General features: G+C 38.7%; 2 protein-coding genes across 3 annotated transcripts in view; both read left to right on the plus strand.

Moving 5' to 3' along the window:
* Positions 1-22,132, plus strand: part of LOC149570358 (acyl-CoA) — a 428,133-nt gene that overhangs the window by 89,588 nt on the left and 316,413 nt on the right. For both annotated transcript variants that reach the window (XM_089823003.1, XM_089823004.1), the window contains exons 4-5: positions 4,486-4,568; positions 4,724-4,922. In XM_089823003.1, the coding sequence (XP_089679129.1) occupies positions 4,486-4,568; positions 4,724-4,922 (282 nt within the window). The remainder of the gene's footprint in view (positions 1-4,485; positions 4,569-4,723; positions 4,923-22,132) is intronic.
* LOC149570362 (uncharacterized) lies at positions 1,012-3,807 on the plus strand. Its single transcript, XM_089823439.1, has 4 exons — positions 1,012-1,075; positions 1,757-1,819; positions 1,961-2,361; positions 2,504-3,807. Exons 1-4 carry the CDS (start codon positions 1,012-1,014, stop codon positions 2,705-2,707), a joined length of 732 nt encoding a protein of 243 aa, XP_089679565.1. The 3' UTR covers positions 2,708-3,807.

Genomic DNA, 22,132 nt, shown 5'->3' on the forward strand with positions numbered 1-22,132 from the left:
AACCCCAATTGGATTATTGCTTCTTTAACACCAAAAAAACTTAAAACTTCAAGGGTTAGACATTTCGTCAAACACTTGGTGAACAATGATCACAAATGCAATGTTTCAAATCATCCATCAAATTAATGGTTATTACAAATGCAGTGATAATGGTGACGCAAACACGTTCAAAGAAATCTTATGGAGAGACAAACAAATAACAGTGACAATATATATTTCATTCAGCTCTTACTAATAGAGTAACACCGGGTAAACTCCTTGCTACCACCTGTACGATATCCTCTGCGTGCCTTCTTTGATCTTTTGCAAATTGCACCTACTTGTCCTGTTGGTCCGTTTCAAAACCTGCGCAATACTGATTGCCGTCGATAATGTTGACAGAATATTAATATCTGCTGGCGGATACTCGGCTAGGGAGTCCGCTGGAAGGTCTTAGGAATTCACAAGAGATGAAAGATTATACATATGCCTGCTGTAGGATTTACTCTAGGTAACCAAGCTTGCATATAATTCTGAGCTTCGTTGTTTCCGCCGTAACTGGTCACTCTTCTATTGTCGGCTGAGAATGAATCGTCCCTCCATTATGCTCGAACTCCGTTCAATTCGGCGAGGATATCAACGGCGCCCAAGCAATGACTCTACTAGCAATACTCCTATTCACCCACTGTATGTATGACGTTTCCCGCCCTTTGATGCCTATGCGATATAGTTGCCGCCGTGTGGAGTCACCCGCAACAATGCCCTTTGTTAGTGATCCCACGGTGATTTGCTGGTATGGACAACAAACTTGAATCGCGTGAAAGTCCCTCCCCCAATCTTTTGCTAAGAGATTCCGGCACTTGTGATTTCTTCGTCCTTTCAATTTTACCTCCAATGATGAAAAAGCCCTGAAGAATGATGCCTGGCTCGGGTAGATTAAATCCCACTTTCTTGATCATCTGCTGTGTTTGAGTTTCTGAATCACGTCATGGACAAACTTGAAGTATATGCAGACTAAGCGCTTCACCATAAATGATCTCTGCGATTGCTTTCGGTCCAGGTTCGGCCCTAATAATAGATGAAATGCTGCTGGAAGGTTGTCAAGGGAACTCGTCTTCTATTCCCGATCCGTTTTACTGAAGAGGTTGCCTGACTCCTCTTGACAACTGATCTTGTAAAACCTTGTGAATAAATTATATCTTTGAATATCAACCCTCAGAATGATCCTCCGAAATTTTTGGCCTTGAGCCACAGATTCTACCCTAATGAAATGACTGAATGTCACCTCCAATCTGCAATAATTCAGATGATATTTCACACCCTCAAAATTGCGCACCAATTGAGAGTTTTCATTCTCAATGGTTAGTTGTGACGATTGCAGAAACCCTAGGTTCCCCAACGCACCTGTGATTGAATCACAATCTGAGAACAGAGAGAGATAAAACAACTGCCTAATTCGAAAGGAGCCCTGGGGTGCCTATTTATTCTTTTCTTCCCACCTTCTCCAGAGACTTCTAGAACATTTCTGATTTTATCTCTTAAGTGACTTTATTAAATATTTTTATAATCCAAGTCACTTTATTAAATTAATTAAATATAAAGTTACCTTTTAATATTTATTTATTTGATAACTTTATAAGTAATTAACTTAATATCACTTATTTATTTAATTAAAATGATTAATTAGTCGTCCTCATAAAATATTCATTATTTTGGACAACCAAGTTAATCAAATTAATTAATCAGACTGCCTTCGAAAAATTGGGGACATGACAAGAGGTGGGGGAACAACATGTGGTGCAAGTGGTGACGGATAATGCAGCAAGTTATGTTGCTGCAGGTAAACTTTTAACTTTTTAAGTTTTGAAAATAAATTTATTTGAATTTTGAACTTTTTCTAATTCTAACTTAGAATTTCTAAGTTTCCTAAGTTCTAACATGTTTGAAATTTGAATTTCTAATTATCTTAAAATTGTTGTAGGCAAACTTTTGATGGAGAGGCACCCCACCATATTTTGGTCCCCTTGTGCAGCACACTGCCTTGACCTCATGTTGGAGGAAATTGGCAAACTTGAGTGGGTCAAGTCATGTGTGGAAAGGGCAAAAAACATATGCAAGTTTATTTATAATCATTCATTTGTCCTTAGCACAATGAGGAAGTACACAGGAGACAAAGAGTTAGCTCGTCCAGGGATCACGAGGTTTGCCTCGAATTTCATCACCTTGCAGTCCTTGTTGACATCAAGGGATGATTTGAGGAGCATGTTTGTTGGGCGGGAGTGGATTTCATCTTTCTATGCTACGACCACTGCAGGGATAGATGTGGTGGATTGCATATTTGATGATGATGGTTTTTGGAAACTTGCTAGAGAAATCCTTAAGGTAATTTTATTGCAATTTAACATTTAATATTTTACAGTTTACTATGCTAATTGTTTAATGATTTAGTTTTACCTTAAGTTATATTATTGAATTATTCTATGTTTAAGTTTTGACTCAAATTTTTGTTTTACTTTATATGTAGGCCACTGAGCCCCTTGTATCTCTCCTACGAACTGCTGATGGGGAGAAGCCCTCTATGGGCTACATATATGAGGGCATGGATAGGGCCAAGGAGGCCATTAGAGCTCAGTATGCAGGAGTGCAGGAGAAGTATGCCCCTATTTGGGACATCATTGATAGGAGATGGCAGAATCAGCTCCATAGACCCATCCATGCAGCAACTTAGTTTTTGAATTCGGCATTTCGTTTCCGTCCTGACTTCAAGGCGGATGAGGAGGTTCTCACCGGATTATATACAGTGATCCAGAGGTTGAGTATTGATGAGGATAGCAGTGCTGCAATTATTGAGCTTGATAAGTTCAATAATAAAGAAGGGCCACTTTTCTCTAGCAGGGTAGCCATAGATGCTCGGGAAACAATACTGCCAGGTAAAAATTAAATAATATATTCAATGTTCATGAATCTAGATTCTAAACTTAAAGTTGATTATGTAATTTTAGAGTTAACTTGTAATTTGTAATTTGTAAATGAGACTAATTATTTTTATTTTCCCTTATTTCAGATAGATGGTGGCAAATGTTTGGGGCCACAACCCCAAAACTTCAAAAAATTGCCATTTGTATTCTGAGTCAGCCAAGCAGTGCTTCTGGATGTGAGCGTAGTTGGTCCATGTTCGAGCACATCCACTCGAAGAGGAGAAATAGGTTGACAGTGCAGAGGTTGAATGATCTTGTCTTCGTTCATTACAACCTCCGTCTTAGGATCAAACAGATTTTGGGCACTGACTCCTCTCCGATCATTCTGGAGGAGATTGATCCAGAATCAGAGTGGCTCACAGAGGTTGTAGATCCAGTCTTCACTGAGGAAGACCGTGCGTGGATTGACCAGGTGGATATAGAGGCTGAGGCAGCTAGAGCACGTTCTTCAGGCATTGGTAGATGCACACGTGCACGCACAGACACAGGCCCTAGCGACATTCGTGAGCCCATCTTATATGCGGGAGATATGGCTCGACAGTCCTCTAGGACCTACATTAGATGCCTTGCTACTAGGCAGATTGGATACTCAGAGGCTGAGGCTGAGGCTGTAGCCGAGCTTGAGGATGATGTTGAGGATGATGATGACTATGAGCCTGAGGCTTGAGCTGGAGCCTTGTTTTTATATTTTGTTTACAGATATTGATACTGAATCATTGATAGACATATGTTTCAAACTTTCATGGATCTTCATCTTAGATTCTTACATAAATTTATGATTTGATGTCTTATGGATCATCTTACATACATTCTATGATTTAAATCATTATGATCATTTGATTTCTATTTACTTCAGCTAGCCTACAATTTACATTTTAGATAACATAGTTATGTATGTGATGGATTTTATGTTCCATGTTTATGTATGTTAAGTTTTAACTTCTATTTGATGATGTTATAGTGTGTTTAAGTTATATTCAATAAAGGGTGCATGAAATAAGTTTTAAATTGTTAAAATCTTTAAATTTAAAGGGTTTTTTCAAATTTGCGATTCATCGCCGATTCATTGCCGATTCATTGCCGATTCACGATTCGATTCGGCCTTGCCGATTCCGATCCGATTCTGATTCACGTTTCTATGATCTACTCTGATACCATGTTGATGTTTCTCGGATCTGCTGCAAATGTAATGGCATTGCCTATTTGAGGTATATGTTTTCCATATGCAACATCCTCTCATTTATATTGAGCATAGGTTATTGAATAGACATGTCTATTCAATAATCAAATTATTGTCATATATATATATATATCTCACATAGAATTATATCTCATATATAATTCCATGTATATCAAAGAGTTATCCAACAAAAGCTACCAAACATTAATAAAAGCAGTTAAAATGTAGAAAATTAGAGTATTTAGTCAACACATATATTGCAAATTCTTTGTGCAGCTAATGATTTTGTCATTATATTTGTGCCTTATTTGAAATTGAGAATTCTTATCAGTGTAACTTCTGGATCAGGAAACAGGATGGTTACCTCAGCACATCATAGCAAGAGATGAGGATGGTGCTTTGCTAGGTGTTGTTCCACTGTATATTAAAAGGTATCCTGTATATACATGGCAATTACTTTATTCATTTTTGTTTAAAAAGATAGGCTCTAAACTTATTCGTCACTTTCAAATTAATACCTATTCCAAATTGAATTGTATGTGACTAATATATCTCCTTTTTTTATTGTCTGTTTTGCAATTTACAGCCACTCATATGGTGAATTTGTATTTGATCACTCTTGGGCTGATGCTTATTATAACTTTGGTTCCTCATACTATCCAAAGCTACAATGCTCTGTGCCTTTTACACCAGTAACAGGTCAACGAATACTAGTGCGTGACAGTAAATACAAGGATCAAATTTTTGAAAAACTTGTGATTGCCATGAAGCAACTAACTGAGAAGGTATGCATAAACCATCCAACGACAGGCTAAAAGTTTAAACTCTCACTTTCTTGGCATGCTACAAAGAAATTTGGAAAAGGAGAAAAGAAAAGATGGAAACTGTGAGAAGTGACTCTGTATAGAAGGAAACAAACTAGGATGGTAAATGTGCATTTGACTGAAAGGAATTGATTTTTTAAGTTCTCCTGGCATGCATGGCTATAGGATTGTGCTTTTTCATTAGCCTTCAAATAACATGTATGTCATATTGTTAGCATCGATCCTTTTCATGATCAGTTTCTTGAAACAACACTTTGGCTGATATATCCTTTTTTCTAAAGCTAAAAGGAAATTTCTGTTACATATTCAAGGCAAAAATGTTCCATCATAGAGGAAGGTATTCTAGCTGTAAGAGACCTCTGCTTTTTTATACTTTTCTGTAAAATGCATTTTTTTGCAATACAAAAATAAATATGAAATGCAAGACAAAAATTATTATACTTCAAAGTAAATAGTATAGTAGTAGCATTATTTGAAACCCAGAAATACCAATATCAATACTGTAGATATTCTCAAGATTCAAAGTATTCTAAATGACAATTAATCACACTAAACTGCAGATTGCTTACAAGATTATTGATATATGGAAGTGTTGATTTTGGCACTTAAGAAAAGTACAGCAACAAATGAAGTTGTGACTTATGTTGGAATATTGCTGCAATCCATACGAACATTAATACTTTGCATTTGCAATAGTAATTGTTCCATCTTTCCTTGTCCTTGTAGTACAACGACTAACAAATTAAACCCAGTCACTTGAAATATTATGGCTTCTTCTTAGCAGTGTACAGCAGTCAATGAATACAAAATTCTCCTTACAAAAGTACTTGCCACCTTTTACTTGTACAACACCCCCACTATGAATTAACTTAAATCTCTCAAAATGTATGGTGGTCTATGAGTAATTTTCAACATGTAGTGACATATATTGGTATGACTACTAATGTATCAGAGTATAACAGCATAAGTGGTACGACTAAGACAAACCTATATTAAAAGATTATTTATTGTAAGTCCAATGAAGTAAACTACTTTGAAACAAACCTAAATCTGTTATAAAATATGAAGTTTTCAAAATCATTAGAATATTCAATCACCAGATTGATATTGGAATGGCTACAATCTTTTAGCACAATTGGGAACCTTAGTGGAGTCACAAGGAAAACACAAGAGGGTTTTCATTCTCCAACCTGTTATGTTGTACAAGGAAAACACACATGTCCCATTGCAAATGGGGAATCCTTCTTTTTTTCACTTTGTAGCTTAGCGTTGTGTTTAGTTGTCCTTAGGTTGGCAAATATTCTTGCTAGGTTTCCTAGTCCCATAACTATCAGGGGATGGGTGAATCGAGTCAAGAAATCCTAGGTTGAGATCTGGATTGAAGAAATTTTTTAAGGATTGAATCCTAATAACAAAATTCAAGTTTGGGGAGGATTTTTTTCAAGAATTCCGCCTCTAGGTCAAGGTTCCCCTTCAACCCGTGCACAACTTGAGGTGATGACTATCTTGGAAATCTATGTTTGAAATGGAATTTGGAATTGGAATGTGGGAGTCCTTGTCCTAATCGCAAAGATCCAAGACAACCTTTAAATATGAGAATAGAGTAAGATCACTTAATTTGCCAAAGTGTAATGTCCCCATTTTTAGCAGGTTCTTGCAGTTGGCTAGGTTAGTTCACCATCGTGACCCTTGTGAGCTAACAGTGGGATTTGAGGATCTCAGTTGTGTGTTTGTAGGCTTTCCAACAATGTATGGTGTGTTTTGGCTTTGTTTGAGAGACTTACTATAAATAGTAAGTCAATCTGTTGGTTATGACGAGCTTAGTTGAGTCAGAGGAGTTGGAGGATGCTCTCTGTTTTTATTTTGGGCTTTCAGTTTGGGCTCCAAGAATCTTGGAGGGAGTGTCTATTTATAGTAAGTCATCTCGTCAGGTACATTCATCGTCTTTCATCATCAGGATCACTTTGCTTTTGTCAGATTTCGATTCTGATGCTTCTTCAGTGGTTTTTGCAAGACGGGTGAGTTATTATTATCTATCTAATTACACTGAGGTTGCTATTTTTGTTGGTGTTGTTGGTTGGTCACTTCAGTATCATAGCTCGTTGGAACCGGAATGAAAAGTTTTAAATCATGGGAACAAGAAAAAGTGGCCTTACGTGTCTAAATTTGAAGTTATGATGGAAACGGTCATTTTCAGAGCCAAAAGCAATTAATAAATTAATTTATAATGACTTTATTATATTTTAATGTTGTGTGTGGGAAGCTTCTTAAGTGAAGTTCATTTGAGAAACTTTGTGCCATTTGGAGATTATAAATATGAGGCCATTTGATGAGTAAAGCATCCGCTTATTTGAATATTTTATTTTCTTATTGTCTTGTGACATTCCTGAAGGTCTGATTTTTCATTCCCTTGCTGAGATATAAGGGTCTGATTTCTGAGTGGTGTCTTTGCAAGTTTGCTGCTGAAGTATAGCAAAATTGCCATTACTTCTCTACTGTATCTACTGTGGCTGAGAACGAAATTTATTAGTGTCATCCAATTCTGTGATATCTGTGGTTAGGAGGACATTGTTTCCTGATGAAATCATTATTCAATTGCACTTGAAACTGGAGTGGGTTATTATATGTTTGGTGTCCAAGAAATCTGTTCTAAGTGTGGGTTTTCGCTCTACAATTGGTGCTGATACATTTGCATTCTGAGCGCTCCATACATCTTGTATTTAGGCCCTAGGGCATTGTGCTACTTGGGCATTATTTCCTGCAATCTAAGTGTTGGAAATTACAGCCATTGGAGGTCTGTTAATAACTATTACTGGGCGATTTCATTCTTCTATTCTGATGACAATATGACCTACTGTTAAAACCCATGAGTTCCCAAGTTTGGCTTTGCTCTTGCTGGTTGCACACTGGGCGTCATTATTGGACAACTGTTGTCTATGTATATGTTTGAGGACATCTGCTGTTGGGCACTACATTAATTAGCTACCAAATGCCTTTTTCCTCATGTCACTGGGGTTAGGCTTTTGATCTTTGAAGGCTGTTTGTGGGCATTGATTGTTTTCAGAACTTAACACCAATCTGCTTCATATTTGGGGATGACCAAAGTTGTGATTTGGGTGGGTGTAATTGCTACAGCAGAACAGTGTATTTGCATTATTATTGGGCACTGAATCTTAATTGGGATCAATCACTGCCAGGTTCCTTATTTTAATTGTAAATTTCTCTGAATATTAAATGAATAAGTTGCAGCATTGAAGTGTGAGTTAACTATTATTCTTTGCATAGATATTTGGCATGACATTTAAATACTTTCTTGGCATTGAAGTGTGAGTTAACTATTTAAACTATCATCGGTATTTTGCCGATTCAGTTGAGAGCCAACTTGGGCTCTTTACAGTGGTATTAGAGCGGTTTCTTACCAGCCTGTACGAATTGGGCTCAGTTTTTATTTTGTTCATTGCTGACTTTGTAGATTTTCAGATCTGTTTGCGGAGTGACCAACACTTTAAATTTTTCTAGCTATGGACAGACATAGGATTGATAGTTCTAGAAATCGATGGAGTAATGAGGAAGTTAGCATAAAAATGAATGCTTTGTAGGAGAGTATGGAGAAACTTAAGCTTCATCAACAAAGGCTGGCGGAGAGCTTGTTGGATCCAGCGATAGTTGAGAGGGCAGCTAGATATATGGTTTCTAATTTTAGAAGGTCGACATCGAGGTTGCAGGGAAGGAAGCTTGAGTTTTCCCCAACAAGTGTCCATGATGCTGATATTCCTTCATTTAGTACAACACTTACTAGTCCTATCCGTAGTATTGATGATGGACTAGCTTCGCAAGGCATGTGGATGTGCCCATGATGGATAGCAGCGCTGAGCTTCAGCAAGTTGATGCTCCCAAGGTAGTCGCTATGGTTAGTTCAGAGGTAGTTGATGATGTAGTTACCATTGACTTTTCAGACTCACCAGAGGAGGGAGTTGCTCCTATATGTCAGCTACTATAGTGTTGCTCCAGTATAGGAGGGAGTTGCTTCCTTAGGTGGGATCGAGGCACGTATGGAGTCACCCAACTATGATGTTGATGATATAAGTGTCACAACGAAGTTGCGAGATGTGGATGTAGTTGGTATGGACACATCTGATGATGCTATGAGCTGTACTGGATATGATATCCCTTATCAGATATTGGGTTATGACTCCGAGGAGGTTTTTGATGAGTCCTAGGATTGATGTGTACAGGATCTTACGTTTGAGGTGGAAGCTAACACATGAAAGAAGATTGATACTGTGAGGGCTTCCATTTCTTTAGATGAGGAGTTGGTTGAGTTATATGGTAGTTGTATCTTGGATGCAGAATTGTGCGAGGATGATAGCACACATATGAGCGATCTTGTGGTGAACAGTTCTGATTCCATTTCCTTTTATAGTTTAGTTAGTGAGATAGAGAGCTTGCATAGCAGGCAGGGGTTATAGAGGCATCATGTGACTATTCAGTTGAAGGTGAGTGAAAGTGACATCTCTTCAGCTTTTAAGCATTATGATGCGATCTGTCTAATGCTGGCTGCATTTGGTTAGGGTGCTCCTATGTATCATGAGCATGATGATAGTACTTTTTCTCTAGTAGAGGTTCATGCGCTTCGAGAGGCTATCAGAATCTTGAAGCATAACTATTTGCAGCTAGTTGTTGATAGGGATTACCTTTCGGAGCGGGGTAGCACCTGTTATGAGACATTGTTAGAGAAAGAGGAGGTGGTTGAGTTCACCCAAGAGCTTGAGGTGACTGTGGACTCTCTTCAATGTATTCAGTAGGCTCATCAGGAGTCAAAATCATGATTGGATAAGGTGACTATGGAGTTGGAGCATGTTCAGACCACACCAGCCCTAGATCTAGTTCATTTGCATATTGTGGTTGGTGGCGAGTTTGCTTCTACGGTTGGATATGATGGACGTGATGTGTAATGACCCTTACTGCGATGGCCACTAAAGAGCAATACTGTACTATGGAAATACTCGGCATGCACATAAAATGTAATAATTTAAACAATTCACCAGATAAGGTGGATGTATTAAATGCAATGGTTACTAATAACATTCAGGGAAAAATCTTATTGTAAATTGCATCTGTTACAAGTTTCTAATCCAATTACAAACCAGTTGAAGATAATGAGTAACAAAGTCATATATAATTAAAGCAATAACTAGAACCTGGAATGGCTGCCTCTGTTGATAATCATATGCCTGCGAAAGAGAAACTGATTCAGAGATTTTCTGAGCCTCCTCTTCACAACTGAAGAATGCCGATTGCTGCATGCATTAAACCCAGACTGTCATACGGGCCTATGCCAGGTTGCCTCAGTTCTGTGACAAAACTGATCTGGTTTGACCGGATTGAGTCCTGGAAATGTCCTTAGCCGTCAGGTAAATCACCCGATTTAATTTGATGCTGATCGAATTGTGGATTTCACTCCCACTCCGCGAGTAGTTAATACTGCCGCCCGCGTTTTAATGAGACCCAAGGCTTTCGGCTTTGCGATTTATTTTATAATCTTTTAAACTCCAAACGAATGCTAAAAGAGGTTCGCAGAAAATCGCTAGCATTAGAAGATAGTTCCTGATTTATTATTTAAGGGAAATGCTGCTCCAGTAGCGATTATTAACCCCCGAGTTTTCAAATCTCCATTCGACTCCAGTAAATCCTGTGCGATGGTGCTTTCCCGGATGCAGGGAAATAATGGTAATTTCTCCTTGACGAAAAATATACTGGAAGAGGCGCTCGAATTTGTTAGAAATTATTAGTGCTGAATAAACTCCTGACTCCTCCTTACGAATTTGAATCCCTAAAAAAATGTCCAAATTAATTCACCATGAGATAGCTGGACGCCATCTCCAATGAGCAACCATTCAGAAAATATATCACTTACTTAGTTATGCAGATCCAAAGGAGTTTTTGTTCCCAAAGACCTAACGGAAATTTGCAGACCTAAGACCACAAATTGCTTCAATATGATAAGAAGTAGAATCCACAAAATGGCTTGTCCAAACGGGTTCCTCTTGTCCTCTATTTATTCACTTTTTTGAGAAGTCACTGGAAGCTTCCGAAATCGTCTTTTATAATATCTTATTGTAATGCACTTTTATTATCAAATAACTTAATAAAACAAATTAAATAACTTTATTAAATTAAAAGTGCAATCTTAATTCATCATTAGAACATGTAGGCCCCATTTACTGGATGTAGCAAAATGCAATCTTCAGGCGAGATGACTCTCTCTCCAAAATCATTTGCCTACGAGAGTCGATGATAGGCAAATCTACTGTAGGAATTGTGTCACTAAAAAGGGGACATGACAGTCCGCCCTTCCTGAAATTGCTTGCCCTCAAGCAATCTCAAAGCTGGATGCTGCAAAATTATTTCATTTTCCCAAGTGGCATCTTCAACTGGTAGATCTCTCCATTTAACCAAATATTCTCTGATCACCCTTCTGCGGAGCTGCTTTTCCCTAGTTTCCAAAATGAATTCCGGTACTAAGATCAATTTCCCTTCATCGTCCAAGGGAGGTAACACCGTGGAGGGTACCACATTCTGTCCCAACGCCTTTTTGAGACGTGACACATGGAACACATTGTACACTTTGCTATCTGCGGGAAGCTCAAGTTCATAAGCCAATTCCCCTATTCGCCTGGTGATCCTGAAAGGCCCATAATACCTAGGCTTAAGCTTTTCTGACCCACCCTTTTTGAGAGTAGATTGCCGATAAGGCTGAAGCATGAGGTAAACCATGTCACCAACCTCAAAGCTTCTCTCAGTTCTCTTCTGATCTGCATACTACTTATATTGATTTTGTGCCCGAGCTATGTTATCTCGGAGAGCATTAATAATGTCCTTACTCTCTTGAATCAGACCCCCAGCTCGTGGAACCTGAACATCAACCATCAGCAAGTCAATGAAGCTCGGTGCATCATACCCATATAACGCTCGGAAAGGTGTCATCTGAAGAGACATGTGAAAAGTGGTATTGTAACAATATTCACACAAGTAAATCCATCTTACCCATGCCTTCTGTTGATCAGCCACGTAATTTCTCAAGTAGCCTTCCACCCACTTGTTCACTATTTCCGTCTGTCCATCAGTCTGCGGGTGATAACTAGTACTGGGGGTGAGCTCAGTGCCACATAATCGGAACACCTCCCGCCAAAAATGACTCAAGAATCTACTATCCCTGTCACTGACAACACTGTGGGGTATCCCATGTAATCTGAAAACCTCTCTGAAGAATACCTTAGCTACCTGTACTGCTGTATAAGTAGTGGTGATGGGAAAGAAGTGAGCATATTTCGTTAGTCTATCAACCACCACATAAATGTAATCGCATCCCTGAGCCTTGGGCAACCCTGCAATGAAATCCATGGATATGCATTCCCACTTTTGTTTAGGAATGGGAAGTGGCTGTAGGAATCCTGTTGGGAAGGTGCGCTCCTGTTTATTCTGTTGACAAACAGGACACTCACGAACATACTGCAATACATCCTTCTTGAGTCCTTTCCATATAAACCGTTCCCGCACCTGTCTATATGTTTTAAAGTACCCAGGATAACCAGCTATGGGTGAATCATGAAGAGCCCGCATAATAGACCGTTTCACCTTCGATCCTGGGACTAAAAAGATCCTGTTCTTGTAAATGATCAAGTCATCCACAAGTGAATACCTGGTGTCAACAATTGTCCCATCAACTATCCCAGATGCCCAAGAGTCTCTAGCGTATTCTGCAACAATCAAATGCTTCCAATCTTCAGAGATCTCAACCATCGCACTAAGATGTGGCCTGCGTGACAAGGCGTCTGCTACAACATTCTGAGTGCCCTTAACGTATGATATATCAAAGTCGTATGCCTGCAGCTTACTCACCCATTTCTGCTGTCTATCATTGAGATCTCTCTATCCAAGGAAATGTCTCAAACTGTTGTGGTCAATTTTTATACAAAACTTACCTCCTATTAGATACTGCCTGAATTTAGCTAATGCGTGCATGATAGCTAACATCTCCTTATCGTAAATGCTGAATGATCTTTCTGGCCCACGGAGTTTCCTGCTCTCATATGCAATAGGGTGTTTGTCCTGCAACAAAACAACCCCAATGCCATCTCCTGAGGTGTCACACTGAAGTTCACATGTCTTTGAGAAATCGGGCAATGCTAGTACCGGGCATGAACTCATGATCTCCTTAAATCTGTCAAAACAAGCCTGTGCCTTTGCTGTCCAAACAAAAGCTCCTTTTTTGAGCAAATCTGTCACAGGAGCCGCATGTCGCGAATATCCGCGAAAAAATCTGCGATAAAAGCCACATAAACCAAGAAATCCCCTCAGCTAGGTCAGGTTCTCAGGAATAGGCCACTCCACAATAGCACGAATCTTATCAGGATCCATCTGTACTCCTTCTCTACTGATAATATGTCCTAAGTATAATAACTCGGTCATGCCCAAATCACATTTAGACTCTTTGGCATACAAGGACTTTGCTTGCAAAGTATTCAGTACTGTCTCTAAATGCTCCATATGCTCATGCCATGTTTGACTGTATACCAATATATCATCAAAGAAAACCAACACAAACTTCCTCAGCTGATGATGGAAGACCTTATTCATGGTGGATTGGAAAGTAGTTGGTGCATTGGTCAACCCGAATGGCATCACTACAAACTCAAAGTGTCCACAATGACATCTGAAGGCAGTCTTCTCTATGTCTTGTTCTCTGACTCTAATCTGGTGGTAACCGGATCTCAAGTCTGTCTTACTAAAGTAGCATGTCCCATGTAGTTCATCTATTAGCTCATCAATCCGTGGAATAGGATATCTATTTTTAATGGTCTTCTTATTCAACATTCTGTAATCAATGCACATCCGAAGAGAACCATCTTTCTTCTTTACCAAAACTACTGAAGAAGCAAAATGAGACTTACTGGGTCTAATGTGTCCCATTGCGAGAAGCTCCTTGATGGTTTTTTCTATTTCATCTTTGAGCCTCTTTGGATGCCTGTATGGAGTAATCATAACTGGTTTAGCACCCTCTTCTAATTCGATGATGTGCTCAATCCCTCTATCAGGTGGTGTACCAGGTGGAATATCGCTGAATACCTTACTATACTTTTCCCTCAATATCTGGATGTCTGGATGATATTCTGTCTTTTGTTGTTCCTCCTTTGTGGGCATGAGAGTACACATGGCTGCCCATTCAATATCATTATGCTTCACCAATCTTTCCAATCGCCTGAGAGAAATGGTTCGGATGTCACTATTCCTGATAGCTCTCAACACATGTTGCTTCCCATCTACCTCAAACTTGATCTCCATGTCCTTGAGGCGGAAAGTGACTTCACCCAATAAACGTAACCATGTCATACCCAAAACGATATCCAAGTCGCCCATATTGACCACATGGTATTCTGCTTTAAACTCATAATTATTCAGACGTAAGGGCATGTCTCTAACCATTCTATTACACTTAAGAGTGTATCCATCGACAACCTGTACTTGGAGACCCTCAAACTCCTTTGTCTTAATTCCACGGCGCTCAACTAGACGTGCGTCAATGAAGTTGTGTGTAGCACCTGTATCAACCAATGTGATCACCTTCTGTCCTGCTAAAACACCACGTAACCTAAAAGATACCTCTTGCTGAATACTAGACAAACGCCCCTGCTGTAAATGTAACTCAATTTCTTCCTTCTGCTCTGAATTTCCTGTTTCTTCTTCAGATTCTGATCTACTGTGGTCATCCTCATTTGCCGTACTGTCGGAATCTAACCCTTCGTAATATGCCCACATAACTCTATTGGCCTTTCCCTTAAGTCTCAAAGGACAATCATGGTCCCTGTCATATGGGCCTTTGCAATAGAAGCATAGTTTCTTCCTGCGCAAGTCGTTTAATGCTTTTGCATCCAGGGTTATAGTAGATTTTCCTTTGGTATCAATGCTCTTCCCTTTATTCTTATCAGACTTCTTAGTGTCTCTGAAAGAAGTAGTACTTCTGGAAGTGAACCTGCTAGCAGGTGCTGTAAGCTCCGTACTCCGAGCTTTCCTCATAGCCTCCTGAAGTGTTAGTGGATCAAATGCCTTAATCCACCCCTTGAGGGGTTCAGACAATCCTTCTGTGAATAAGATAACCAACCGTCTCTCAGACACATCTTGTACTATAACCGACAACCTCTGGAATTCACTGATATAAACCTCCAAATTGCCTGACTGTCTCAGCTGTGCGAGGTCGTGAAAATAAATCTCTGGATCCTTCTTATCAAAATGCTCAACCAATCTATCCACAAAGTCTTGGTAGGATGTCACCTGATTGTGCTGCAAAGTAACCATCCCATGTGACCACCAATCATGAGCTGCGCCTTCCAAATGCAAGGTGGCGTACCTGATGGCATCTATCTCAGATATAGGCCTTAATGCTAGGAAAGTGTCCAACTTATGAATCCATGCCTGTGCTGTCATCTGACCACTACCATCGAAAGATGGTAAAGTGAGTTTGCTAGCAGCTCGCTGCAACTCACTATCATGACCTCCTCTAGACCTCCTATTCTGACGGCTACTCCTCATATGCTCTCTCCTTTGGTTTAGATAGCGATCAAAGTTCAATAGTTCACGCACATGTGGTGGTAATGCCTGCCATTCTGCAGTAGCAGCTCTGAGATCATCCTGAAAATCATCCGGCAAATCGTCTTCTCCTATCTCCTGAGCCTCCTCCCTTGGGAAGGTGGGACGAGTAGGCCTATTTGCTGTCCATGATCTGCGCCTAGGAGCACCCTGTGAGCCCGCCACACTTCTATTATCATGATCAGGTGTACCTCTACCTTGTTCTTGAATCCTGGGCTGAACAACTCTCTCCATTATGGTAGTCAAAGCTTGTAGTGACTGGGCTATTTCTTGCTGTCCGGTAGTCATGATTCTGTAAAACTCTTTGGTCTCATCGTCATCAACTCTGGGAAATCTAGGTGGACTCTGTGACTGTCTTTCACCCATATCTCTGCCCTTAAGTATTTTTCTTCTGCGAATATAATATCTGGAATATGGTTGCATAAGATGTTCTACCCAACAGGATGGCAGGAATATTGCTCTAATACCACTGTAATGACCCTTACTGCGATGGCCACCAAAGAGCAATACTGTACTATGGAAATACTCGGCATGCACATAAAATGTAATAATTTAAACAATTCACCAGATAAGGTGGATGTATTAAATGCAATGGTTACTAATAACATTCAGGGAAAAATCTTATTGTAAATTGCATCTGTTACAAGTTTCTAATCCAATTACAAACCAGTTGAAGATAATGAGTAACAAAGTCATAAATAACTAAAGCAATAACTAGAACCTGGAATGGCCGCCTTTGTTGGTAATCATATGCCTGCGAAAGAGAAACTGATTCAGAGATTTTCTGAGCCTCCTCTTCACAACTGAAGAATGCCGATTGCTGCATGCATTAAACCCAGACTGTCATACGGGCCTGTGCCAGGTTGCCTCAGTTCTGTGACGAAACTGATCTGGTTTGACCGGATTGAGTCCTGGAAATGTCCTTAGCCATCAGGTAAATCACCCGATTTAATTTGATGCTGATCGAATTGTGGATTTCACTCCCACTCCGCGAGTAGTTAATACTGTCGCCCGCGTTTTAATGAGACCCAAGGCTTTCGGCTTTGCGATTTATTTTATAATCTTTTAAACTCCAAACGAATGCTGAAAGAGGTTCGCAGAAAATCGCTAGCATTAGAAGATAGTTCCTGATTTATTATTTAAGGGAAACGCTGCTCCAGTAGCGATTATTAACCCCCGAGTTTTCAAATCTCCATTCGACTCCAGTAAATCCTGTGCGATGGTGCTTTCCCGGATGCAGGGAAATAATGGTAATTTCTCCTTGACGAAAAATATACTGGAAGAGGCGCTCGAATTTGTTAGAAATTATTAGTGCTGAATAAACTCCTCACTCCTTACGAATTTGAATCCCTAAAAAAATGTCCAAATTAATTCACCATGAGATAGCTGGACGCCATCTCCAATGAGCAACCCTTCAGAAGATATCTCACTTCCTTAGTTATGCAGATCCAAAGGAGTTTTCGTTCCCAAAGACCTAACGGAAATTTGCAGACCTAAGACCACAAATTGCTTCAATATGATAAGTAGAATCCACAAAATGGCTTGTCCAAACGGGTGCCTCTTGTCCTCTATTTATTCACTTTTTTGAGAAGTCACTGGAAGCTTTCGGAATCGTCTTTTATAATATCTTATTATAATGCACTTTTATTATCAAATAACTTAATAAAACAAATTAAATAACTTTATTAAATTAAAAGTGCAATCTTAATTCATCATTAGAACATGTAGGCCCCATTTACTTGATGTAGCAAAATGCAATGTTCAGGCGAGATGACTCTCTCTCCAAAATCATTTACCTATGGGAGTCGATGATAGGCAAATCTACTGTAGGAATTGTGTCGCTAAAAAGGGGACATGACATGATGATGTGGCAGACATCCATTTCGGATATGGGTGCAGTTGGTACGGATGAAGTAAGAGTATTAGTGGAGTCAAGCTCTCATGTTGATTTGCTTCCTTCTGTCAGAAGCAAATCTATTTCTTCATCCCATACAGTTGATAGGATTGGATAGTTGGCAGTGACACATTTTCAGAGGGATCAGCTGTGGGCCACAGGGAAGAAAGTTGATGCTTTCACATATAATTTCTATTGCACAGATTCCTTCATGGAGTATCTATTGGAGAGTTCAGATGTGAGGGAGGATTCATATAGTGTCTGAGGGTACTCTCATCCGAGGCTCTCATGCTATTCAGAGGTTGGTGGAAAAGATTGTAGAGACTCTGCCTACTATGCTTCCCCACAGAGATTTTGAGGTTGGGTTTGCTGAGAGGGTTGCCCAGGATCCTGCCTGACCAATAGTTCAAAGTCAGAGATTGGAGCCATCGTTTGATTCCCAGTTTGATGATGATGATCCCTTGATAGAGATTGGGAGTTTTTATCAGCATTACATTTTGAGGAGTGCTCATCATTTTTTCTTTTGACCCAGTAGTAGAGGACTTGGTTTCACGTCAGTGTGGGTTGGGTCTAGTTTCATATCATCCATTACGGGATGGGTTAGCACCATATTTTGCAAATGGGATTGACAATGGCTTGCAGTGTCTACACAGCTCGAACATTTTGGCAGAGGTTGGAGTTGGTGTTAGTGATTCAAGTACCTATGGTTGTTACCATCTCCATAGTGCAGTTGGGTGTGATTATCAGTTTGATGGGAACTCAGGTGTGGACAGTGTCAGTATTACAGTTGCATTGAGTTCCGATGGGTTGTTGCCTTCATCAGCACCTCGAGTCAGTTTTCAGATGATTCTAATATTGATGTCCATTATTTGGGTATTGGTGCTACAGGAGTTGCTTGTACATAGTAGGGATAATACGTAGTTCTACCTTTGGGATCTAGGTGGATTGTGATGTCCATTTTGCTCCAAGATTGCTTGGGGACAAGCAATCCTAGGGAGGGAGGACTGTAATGCCCCCCTTTTTTATCAGGTTCCTGCAGTTGGCCAAGTCAGTTCACCATTGTGACCCTCGTGATCTGACAGTAGGATTTGAGGGTCTTAGTTGTGTGCTTACAGGCTTTCCAATAGCCTATGGTGTGTTTTGGCTCTGTTTGAGGGACTTACTATTTATAGTAAGTCAATCGAATCATCGATTGGTTATGATGAGCTTAGTTGAGTCAAAGGAGTTGGAGGATGCTCTCTGTTTTTATTTCGGGCTTCCGCTTTGAGCTCCAAGAATCTTGGAGGGAGCATCTATTTATAGTAAGTCACCCTGTCAGGTTCATTCATTGTCTTTCATCATTAGGATCACTTTGGTGTTGTCGGATTTCGATTCTAAATTTTCTTTAGTGGTTTTCGCAAGATGGGTGAATTATTATTATTATTCATCTAATTATACTGAAGTTGTTATTTTTGTTGGTGTTGTTGGTTAGTCACCTCGGTATCATAGCTCGTTGGAACCAAGACGAAAATTTTTAATCATGGGGACAAGAAAAAGTGGCCTTACGTGTCTGAATTTGAAGTTATGGTGGAAAAGGTCATTTTTGGAGCCAAAAGCAATTAGTAGATTAGTTTGTAATGATACTTTATTATATTTTAATGTTGTGTGTGGGAAGCTTCTTAAGTGAAGTTCATTTGGGAAACTTTGTGCCATTTGGAGATTATGAATATGAGCCCATTTGATGAGTAAAGCATCCCCTTATTTGATTATCTTATTTTCTTATTGTCTTGTGACATTCCTGAAGGTCTGATTTTTCATTCCCTTGCTGAGACATAAGGGTTTGATTTCTGAGTGGTGTCTTTGTAAGTTTGTTGCTGAAGTATAGCAAAATTGTCATTACTTCTCTACTGTATCTACTGTGGCTAAGAAGGGAATTTATTATTTTCATCCACTTCTGTGATATCTGTGGTTAGGAGGACATTGTTTCCTGTTGAAATCATTATTCAGTTGCACTTGAAACTGGAGTAGGTTATTATATGTTTGGTGTCCAAGAAATCTGTTCTAAGTGTGGGTTTTTCTCTCTACAAGTGGTGCTGATATATCTGCATTCTGAGCTTTCCATATATCTTGTTTTTGGCCCCTAGTGCATTGTGCTACTTGGGCATTATTTCCTGCAATCTTGGCATTGGAAATTACAGTCATTGGAGGTCTGATATTAACTATTTCTGGGTGATTTCATTTTGCTATTCTGACGACAATATGAACTGCTGTTAAATCCCATGAATTTGAGTTTGGCTTTGCTCTTGCTGGTTGCACATTGGGCGTCATTATTGGACAATTGTTGTCTATGTAATGTTTGAGGACATTTGCTGTTGGGTGCTACATTAATCTGCTACCAAATGCCTTTTTCCTCATGTTACTGTTGTTAGGCTTTTGGGCTTTGAAGGCTATTTGTGGGCATTGATTTTTTCTAGAACTGGACACTAATCTGCTGTAATGTCCCCAATTTTTTTAATGTAATAATTAAATTAAATTAATTAATTAAGTGGTCCTAGAATTTAAATAATATAATAAAAGGACCTTTAATTAATTAATATGGGCCCAAGTTAATATTTGTATTTGTGTTTCCGATTGATTTAATATATCTCGGACCTATTTTAATTTTAGTGTTGCCGTCGGCTATCTTTGTACATCCTTAGAAAGTTTTCCGATGGGTATTTAAGCACGGCTTGTAGGTAGTCTTTGGGTATGCAATTTGGATTATCTTCTTTGTACTGCGAATTCTTGTTGGGGATTCTTTGTTATTCGCCATTTCGGAAGTGAAAGATCTTCCCTATTTGGCTCTTCCAATTTCGGTGGGATTCAACCCTCACCTTATTCCGTTGTTACATGTACTAATTTGCTTGGATTTGGCAAATCAGAGCATTATCTTCCGACAATTATTATTCGCATTTGAGTCTCTGTTATTGTGTGGATTTCATCAACATTTTTTGTGTTTGTGCAAGATTGTGTTTCATATCGGTCTCAGATACCTAACGGTGTGTTCTCCCGTACTGCTCATTCCTCACCCGTACGACCCTCATCCATCCATCCGTGCTATTTGTTGTCCTGCATTTTGTCACCACAAAATGTTGGTAACAGTACGAAACTTTTTCAAATTAGTTTCGCATTTCTCAAAGTTTATTTCATTATTTAATTGTTTAGCAACTTAGCATTGATTAACCAATCGGTACCAATTGATACAATGAATCCTTTTACTGAAGGGCTTCGTCAAGTCCTTTTCGTTTTGCTTTCTATCGAGCCTTTGCTTGATTTTTGAAGCCTTCACAGTCTATTTTTTGTTTTTGAGTTTGTGTTTTCTTGTTTTTGGTCCTTTGAATTTGCTCATGTCACGTCTTTCGTTTTTCCCTTCGATTCGGTCTAACCTAGAGATCAATCGGAGTTGTCAGTTAAGAGATATGGTCATTTTAGTGCCCAAAAAGTGGACCTTTTAGGTGCAACAGTACGAATTAAAAATATGATATTATATTTTCATTTTGACATTCACTTTTTGAAAATATAACAATTTTACTCACTTTTTGTTATGTTTTGAAGTTACTTTTCATTTAAATTTATAACTTAAAGTGACTATAGTGCATTTTATGTTATAATTTTAAGTGGAGTTACTTTTAAATTTTTCACTTAATGTGACTATAGAACTATATAGGTACTTTTTAAATTTTTGATTTTTAAATCAAATACTTATATAAATGTCACTTTAATATAATGTTTATGTATTACATTGATTAATATGATGCATAAATGTTATTTTTGACCCATATTGTTGACATTTTTATAAAAATAAGTGATATGCATAACTTAAAAGCCTAAAAGTGGACATTTTATGTGCATATGCATGTAAAAAATTATGAAAAGTGGAAACTTTTCATGCTAATGCATATAAAAACTCATTTCAAAGACTTTTTTCATGCCATTACATCAAATGCTTGTAAAAGTGGACCTTTTTGATGCAATGACATGAATATTTGAGTTTTTATGCTTGTGCATCAAAAAGGTGAGACATTTTAAAATATGTGACTCCAAAAAGTGAGATTTTAGAGTCTTACACATTTTAAAATATGCAATGAGTTTCAAACAGTGAGATTATATCTCAAGACATTTTTAAAAACATGCATTGGACTCAAAAAGGTCCTCTTTTGCCTTCCAACATGTTTTAAAATATGTAATGAACATAAAAATGTCCTATTATGTGAAGAAAATAGGTTCTTACTCCAAAAACCTCCTATTTTGATCATAATTTTTGATTTTCTCCATGGATTTGAATGAAATCAGTTGCATTCATCATGTTTTGGAGAGGTGATCATTTTGCCCTCATCAAAAATCAAGTTATTGCACCCAAAAACGTGTTTGAAACTCTTAATCTAGGGCATGTTTTTTGCATAAAACTCCATAAATCTGCCAAGTTTGATCACATTTTTGCATGAGATCAAGTCGTTTTTACCTCATTAGGTGATTACATTGGTTGAGGATAATTATTTTAGTGTTAAATCATCAAAATGTTTTACTTTGAAGAGCACGTTTTTTGCTTGTTTTGGCAAAAACGGCTCAAGAACATGCAATCTTTAAAACGTTACAAGGAGGAGCTAATCTA

This window comes from Cupressus sempervirens, chromosome 3, assembly GCF_028749045.1.
Source record: "Cupressus sempervirens isolate cs-2001-9-10 chromosome 3, ASM2874904v1, whole genome shotgun sequence".
NCBI lineage: Eukaryota > Viridiplantae > Streptophyta > Pinopsida > Cupressales > Cupressaceae > Cupressus > Cupressus sempervirens.